The sequence below is a fragment of the Sorex fumeus genome, unplaced genomic scaffold (genome assembly GCF_029834395.1).
Source record: "Sorex fumeus unplaced genomic scaffold, SorFum_2.1 ptg000063l, whole genome shotgun sequence".
In the NCBI taxonomy this organism is placed as follows: Eukaryota; Metazoa; Chordata; class Mammalia; order Eulipotyphla; family Soricidae; genus Sorex; species Sorex fumeus.
In genome coordinates, this window is record NW_026606120.1 from 51,120,871 (window position 1) to 51,128,971 (window position 8,101).

The window sequence follows — 8,101 nt, forward strand, 5'->3', positions numbered from 1 at the left end:
TGGCTTACGTGTATGAGGCCTTAGATTCAGTTCTCAGTAATGTTTGGCCCTATGGCATCCCAACATTGTCAGATATGGCACCGGCAACAAGAAGTATAGCAAAAATATTTTCTATGAAAACTTGTTCATGGTTTTTTTGTTTTGATTTTTGAATTTCACTTTCCAGTGTTTAAGGTTTTCTAAGCTCAGCACTTACGGGTCATCCCTGATGGTGCTAGGGATTGGACTCAGAGCTCAAACATGCAAAGTATTGGTGTCACCTAGAGTTCCCTCCCTGACATGTGTTTTATTTAACTTTTTTAATATGCTGTTTAATATTTTTAAAATGCTGTTTTTATTTTTTTAATCCCCCTTCTCAAGTGTTTACAACCATGTGCATGTTTTCCCGTCCTTTGAGCCAACTCCATAGCTCCAGAGTTGGTATAACACAAATTATACATGCATGTCCAGTGTCAAATTTCCTGTCCATGCTGCTTGTTTATCTTTATAATTGTGATGGTCATTGGAGGTTGGACCCCTTTTTGTGTTGCTTGGACACACTTGTCTGGTGTAGCCAAAAATCATTCGTGCTGGGAATTACAACAGAGCCACCAGGCTTGTACAAAAGCTGCATACTGCACATGGTAAACACCAGGGATTTACCTGACTGTGTTTGCAGGGTAGGTCCTTAGGTCTCTGCGCTCTTCCTTTGGACCTATTTTACAATTTGCAGATAATTATTTCATTGCTGAGTTTTTCCTTTTTTGAATTACTTTTATTTAAATTACGTTGGGGAGGGGGTTGGGCCACACTTGTCTATGCAGAACTCATTCCTGGTGGTACGCAGGGGACTGACTATATGTAGTGCTGGGGATCCAGCTAGGATCAGCTGCATGGAAGGCAAGCATGGAAGCACCTTAACCTCTGCAGTGTCTCTCTAACCAGTTGTTAATTTTAAGAAACATTGCCTGTTTAAAGTATTCTTAATTGCAAAAAAAAACTTTTCTTAACATTGTCTTAATTTTTTCTTAGAAATGCCAATTAAAGAATTAGAACAGGGCTCAATGGCTTACAGCATTTACCTGGCAAGTAAATGTAGAACTTTGAATTCAAACCCTGGTGCTGTCCATATGTGCTGAGGCACTCCTAACTGCTGTGCTGTTTAGGATCCCTAACAAGAAAGGACCTAGAAAGTGACTCAGTGATTTTTAAAGCACCCAGGGATGGCATCAGACCCTAAGCTCAATACCTTGAATCCCATATGTACCAATACAATGCTGACAGCTGCTTTCTGGATATCCATGGTGAAGGAGTTTAAAATAGAATAAAACGGGAATTGGTTGATGTAGCTTAGCAGTAGAGTTCTTGCCTTGCATGTATGAGACATTGTGTTTAATCTTCAGCAAAGTAAAAACAGAAAAAAAAAACAATTATATATGTGTTCTGTTTTGTTTTCGTTTTTAGCAAATTGAAGAATTTTCTGATGTTAACGAAGGAGAAAAAGAAGTGATGAAACTATGGAATCTCCATGTCATGAAGCATGGGTAGGGTATTTCTAAATTTATGTTTTTTCTGCTTCACATTATATAGATTTACTTAGAATCTTGTTGAGAGGCTGAGGCAATAGCACAGCGGGTAGGGCGTTTACCTTGCACGAGGCCGACCTGGGTTTGATTCCCAGCATCCCATATGGTCCCCTGAGCACTGCCCGAAGTTATTCCTGAGTGCAGAGCCAGGAGCAATTGCCAGGTGTGACCAAAAAGCTTGAGCAAAAAAAAAAAAAAAAGAATCTTGTTGAAAAATGTGTTAATCTAGATATTTTGTATCCTCATTCTCAGCCTAATGCAAAGTATCATGAAAAATGGTTATTACAAGTTGAATGACTCTGAGTTTAATCCCTTAACACTTCAAAAAACAAGGGCCAGAGAGATTTGCCTTGCAGACAACTGCCCCCACTTTGATCCCCAACAACGCACATAGTTTTTTGAGTATTTCCAGGAGTAATCCATGAGCATAAAGCCAGGAACAAGCCTTGAGCATGGAACAAGCCTTGAGCATCGGCAGAACCAAATGAAAACAACAAAGAAATCTCAGGGCTGGAGCAGTACAGCTGGTGGACTCTTACCTTGCACAAGGCCAATCTGATTCTGATCCCTTGGCACTCCATATTGTTCCCCAAGCCCCTCCAGGAGTGATTCCTGACTGCAGAGCCAAGATAAAGTTCTGACCATCTATGTGTGTGGCCCAAAAACGAAACACAAAAAAGAATCTATATACACACTTTTAGCTCTAACCCAGTATTTATTTTTCTTGCTTTCAACCCCTTTTTTATTTTCTTTATTGCCATGGTATATGAAAGTAATATGCTTTGTGCTACATGCCCAGAAATTCATAAAATTGTTATAGTGCCACAATTTATTTACATTTGGTTTTGGGGCCACACCCAAAGGTGCTCAGGGCTGACTTTTGGCACAGGGATCACTCCTGGCAGTGCTCACGGGACCATATGTGATACCTGGGATGATATAAGGGTTAGTCACATGCATAGGAACTACCAACCTCCTATACTATCTCTTTGGCCCAGCATCACAATTTTGGGGGTAGCTTGATTAATTGGAATTAGCTTCTCTGAGTTCTTGGGGGCAGCATTTGTGGGTGTGACTGCAAAGCTACTGGAAAACTGGGGAGCTGCTTGGGGGGGAGGCCCAGTCCTGCTCTGGTTGAGTTTAGAGATTTCCGTCATGGGTCCCACATACCTGGGTTCTTCTGCAGGTTCCTCTCGTGTGTGAGGCTCATCCGAACTTGTGGAGAGTGGCCTTGAGCATGGCTGCAGTTGAGTTGTGGAGGTTTTCAGCTGCTGGGGTTCTTTTGGGCCTGGGAAGGAAACTCAGTCTGCCCTGCCCCGAGTTGCCCCGGTGAAGACAGCTTGGTGTGGGGTCAGGAGGTTCTATGTCCCTTTCTCCTGGGAGCTTTATCCAGTGTTCACATATTTCTTCAGTCCATTATTATTAGATTTCGCTTAAGACTTTGTTCTATAGCACAAGTACCCAAGATTTTTTTTTCTCTTAGATTAAGTGGGAAAAATGGAAGGCATTATTCATTAGAACTGAATATGAATTATGTATGAGTTACAATTAGATATCTGGATTACATGGCTTTTATAGCCACTCTTTTTGTGGGGAGGGGTATATTAAGCTAAGAAAAATCACAATTTCTACTAGGTAACATTAAAGAAAAAAAGAGGAAGATAGCAGAGCACATTTAGTTTGCAAAACCTAAAATACTTTCTAACATGTTATAAAGAAAATATTTACCAGATTTAGCTATTAAAACTTTTACCTGGGGGAAAAAAAAAAGACTTTTGCCCGGTGATGCACAGTGGTTATTCCTGGCTCATGCACTTGGGAATTATTCCTGGTGGTGCTCTGTTCTTACATGCTACTTTTTTAGTTTATGTTTTATTTTGAGTCTATCCTCAACTGTGCTCAGGGCTTACTCCTGATTCTATGCTTGGGGATCACTCCTGGTGGTATTCAGGGGTACCATCTGGCTGCTTGCAGAGCAAATGCTTTACCTGTATACTGATTTTCCAGGCACCATGACATGCTACTTTTTTTGGTTTTGGTATTTTGGGCCATATCCAGTGGTGCTCAGGGCTTACTCCTCGCTCTGTGTTAGGGATCACTATTACCAGGTACAGGGGACCATGTGGGATGCCAGGGATTGAACCCTAATGCACGACAAGCACCTTACCTTCTTTCCTGTCTCTCCAGCCCCTCATATGCAATTTTTTTTGTCCTTTGTTTACTGTTTCTCGGCCACATCTAACAGTGCTCAGCGCATACTCCTGGTTCTCTGCTCATGAGTCACTCCGGGCAGTGCTCAGGGAACCATATGGGTGCTGAGGATTGAAACTGGGTCAGCCGTGTGCAAGGCAGACCCCCTACTCACTGTACTATCACTCCAGCCCCTGACATGCTACTTTTAAGAAATAATTTCAGGTACCAGAGTGATAGTACAGTACATATAGTCAACCTGTGTTCGAGCCCCAGCATACTAAATGGTTCCTCAAGCACCAGCAGGAATGATCCCTGAACATTGCAGAGAGTGGCCTCAAAAACAAGTAAAATTTTAAAAATAATGATTTCATCTAGTTTAAGTAATTACTGAATTGGTGAATTGAAAATTAATTGTTGGGATTGGAGTGATAGTACAGGGTAGGGTGCTTTTCTTGCATGAGACTGACCTGGGTTAAATCCTAGCATCCCTTTTGGTCTTTTTTTTTTTTTTTTCTTTTCTTTTTGGGTCACACCGAGCAATGCTCAGGAGTTACTCCTGGCTCTGTGCTCAGGAATTACTCCTGGCAGTGCTTGGGAGACCATATGGGATGCTGGGGATGGTTGACCGTGTGCAAGGTAAACATCCTACCCTCTGTACTATTTGTCTGGCCCCATATGGTCTTTTTTGAGTCCCACCAGAAGTTATCCCTGAATTCAGAGCCAGGAGTAATAGCCCTGAGAACAGCCAGATACGGTTAAAAAACCTAAGTAGAAAAAAGAAAATAGATCCCTATATTTAAGTACCATTTTAATTCCTTGATCCAGAAATTAATTGTTGGAGTTCACTGTATGCTGACACTGTAAAGTGCTAGGTACTGTTGAGTCAAGTATTTTGATTTGGGGTTGGGGTCAGGTTTGTGCTATATCCAGCTGTTCATAGAGCTTACTCTTGGCTCTCTGTTCAGGGGACCACATACCATTTTATGGTACCATGGATTGAACTGGGGTTGGCTGCATGCAAGAACCTTACCTACTATTAGAATCTCTCTGCCCTAAAATAGATTTTTTTAATTAACTTTTAAAACTTTGATGGTAGGACTCAGTTTTATAGAGTTCTGAGCAGCCATTTTCTTAATTCAGTTTTTGGGGGATTGGTGGTTTGTGGGGGGAGGGGGGTTTGTATGTCAGGCTTTATTCACTCTGTGTATTCCACTTAATTTTCTCCAACACAGCTTCACAGTAATGTTTTTGGTATCTTCTTCAGAGATCTACTATGAACTGAAAATGTAGAGAAATACAGCTTCAAAATAGGAAAGCATGTTAAGATCAAGGGAAAAAATAATGAGGTTGGTGGTTGGGAGACATAGTACAAGGTTAAGGTTAATGTGCGCTTAGATTGCACATTGCTGACCCAGTTTCAATCCCCTCCACCATACATGTTCCCCCAAGCACCACCAGGAATCACCAATACAGCCAAGAGGCAAGAGTAAAGCCCTGAGCTAGGAATTAGCAGGAGTTAACATACACAGCTGGATGTACTTTCCCTTCCCCTCGCCCCCAAATTTGTTTTCAAAGAAAAAAAATTATATATACATGTATAATGTCTTACTGTTCAGTAATGATTATAGAAGATCCTCTGTATTGCTTCTGATGTTTCATATTTTTATTAAATAGGTTTATTGCTGACAATCAAATGAATCATGCGTGTATGCTGTTTGTAGAAAACTATGGACAGAAAATAATTAAGAAGAATTTATGTCGAAACTTCATGCTTCATCTAGTCAGCATGCATGACTTTAATCTTATTAGCATAATGTCAATAGATAAAGCTGTTACAAAGCTCCGTGAAATGCAGCAAAAATTAGAAAAAGGAGAATCAACTTCCCCTCCAAATGAAGAAATCACTGAAGAACAAAATGGGACAGCAAACGGATTTAGTGAAATTAACTTAAAAGAGAAAGCTTTGGAAACAGATGGTGTCTCAGGGGTTTCAAAACAGACCAAGAAACAAAAACTCTGAAAAGGCCTAACCCCTGTTATGGACAAACACTGAAATTGCATTCTAGGGAATTCAGCCTCTAGGAAGAATTTTATTTTGTTTTGTTTTTTAATCATAGTTTCCAAACAGGTACTGTCAGATGAAGTAAATGATTTCAGCAAGGATGTTTTTATCAGGGTTCTACACACTTCATTATGCAGCATTACATCTACATGTAATGACATTCTTTAATTTGAGCATGAAAAGCAATACTTCAGAGTATTTTTAACCTTTCACCTGTCTTATGAAATATATTGAATTGAAAATTTAGGAATTTCATATATTCAAAAATGTTTTTGCATTTGTGACTGGCTGTTTTTCTACTTGTAAATTGTGAGACATTTCATTGAGAAGGGGAAATTGGAATGTAATTCCCTTTTTTTTTAAATGGAAAATTTTTGTGAAGTTAATGTTCCATTACTATTTCCAGTGAAACCTTGATCCTTGAGTTAGAAATCATCAATTGGGAATGAAGAATTTCAAGATATTTTACATTACATAAATTCATTCTGCATTTTAAAAAATAGCACTTCTTCATCTTATGCCTGTTTGATATTGACTTTTCACCTTGTTGACAGTGAAATGTTATGCTGATTTAAATGATTACTGACCATTTGTTTTTATCTGGATAATTTTAGTGCATTGCTCACCCAGTATATTTTTTTTAAAACTTGAACAATTTGTTGGTTTTAGGTTTTTATTTTTCCAATTAGGTAATCATGTGGAAAATTCAGCTCTCCGCATCTTTTTTAGGATTATAAACCAAGAGAAAAACGAGTTAGATTTTTAGATACCACTTTCAAGGGAGGAAATGTTTATTTTTCTTTACAAGGATGTCTTTGTAATGTATTTCATGATTAGAATATCCAATACAGATAAGCTGACTTGAATTGTTTTGAGCAGTTTTGTCCTGTGTTGTATGTGTTTTATGCACATATTTGCAGTTGGATTTTCTCCAACAGAAAGTGGTTTCACTACTGGCACATTAACAAGCACCAATAGCTTTTTATTCCAACTCTAAGCACTGTGGTTGAGTAACATCACCTCAATTTTTTATTATCCTTAAAGATAATTGCATTTTCATATTCTTTATTTATAAAGGATCAATGCTGCTGTAAATACAGGTATTTTTAATTTTTTATTTCATTCCACCACCGTCAGATGCAGTTCCCTATTTTGTTTAATGAAGGGATGTATAAGCTTTCTAATGGTGTCTTCAGAAATTTATAAAATGTAAATACTGATTTGGTCTTTAAGATGTGTTAAACTGTGAGGCTATTTAACTAATAGTGTGGATGTGATTTGTCATCCAGTATTAAGTTCTTAGTCATTGATTTTGTGTTTTTAAAAAAAAAATAGGAAAGAGGGAAACTGCAGCTTTCATTACAGACTCCTTGATTGGTAAGTTCTCCAAATGCTGAGTTACAGTAAACTCTGATCATGCCTCTGGATAGTGGATCTCGAGCATTTCTCTCGGGCTTTAATTTGCTAAAGCTGTGCACATATGTAAAAAAAACAAAAAACAACAAAAAAAAACATAGATTATTTTAGGGGAGATGTAGGTGTAGAATTATTGCTTATGTCATTTCTTAAGCAGTCATGCTCTTAATGCTTAAAAGAAGGCTAGCATTGTTTGCACAAAAAGTTGGTGATACCCTCCCCCAAATAGTAATGAAATTACTTCTGTTGAGTAAACTTTTTATGTCATCTTATAATAAAAGCTGAAAAAATCCCTTTGTTTCTATTTATAAAAAAATGCTTTTCTATATGTACCCTTGGTAAGAGATTTTGAAGAAATCATGTAAGATGATAAAGCATTTGAATGGTACAATAGATGTAAAAAAAATCAGTTTAAAAGAATGTTTGTTTTTACATTAAATGTTTATTTGAAATCAAATGATTTTGTACATAAAGTTCAATAATATAAAAGTTTTATTGATTTTGTTTTTATTATTGTACATTATCAGAACAAGTACTAAAATTTCGGCTTTTCTAGAATAGTAAGTATCCAGAAAATATATACCCATCTATTAGCACTAATAAGAAATTAAGAAAAACTCAATGTGAAATCCTGCTTAAATGTCTAGTAATACCCAGGCCAGAGAGATAGTACAGCAGGTAGGGGGGGCGTTGCTGCATGCAGTCTACTCCTCAGCATCCCATATTCCTGGAGCACCGCCAGGAATAATTCCTGAGTGCAGACAGAGCCAGGAGTAGCCCCTGAGCATCTTCGGGTGTGACCCAAAGGGGGGGGATATAAAAGGAAAAAATTTCTAGTAATACCAATTATAACTAGTTATATAAT

General features: G+C 38.1%; 1 protein-coding gene across 1 annotated transcript in view; it reads left to right on the forward strand.

Moving 5' to 3' along the window:
- SUZ12 (SUZ12 polycomb repressive complex 2 subunit) overlaps positions 1-7,725 on the forward strand; it is a 75,743-nt gene extending 68,018 nt beyond the window's left edge. Inside the window, exons 15-16 of the mRNA XM_056126850.1 lie at positions 1,444-1,523; positions 5,433-7,725. Of these exons, the coding sequence (XP_055982825.1) occupies positions 1,444-1,523; positions 5,433-5,778 (426 nt within the window). The 3' untranslated portion in view covers positions 5,779-7,725. The remainder of the gene's footprint in view (positions 1-1,443; positions 1,524-5,432) is intronic.
- The last annotated feature ends 376 nt before the right edge of the window (positions 7,726-8,101 follow it).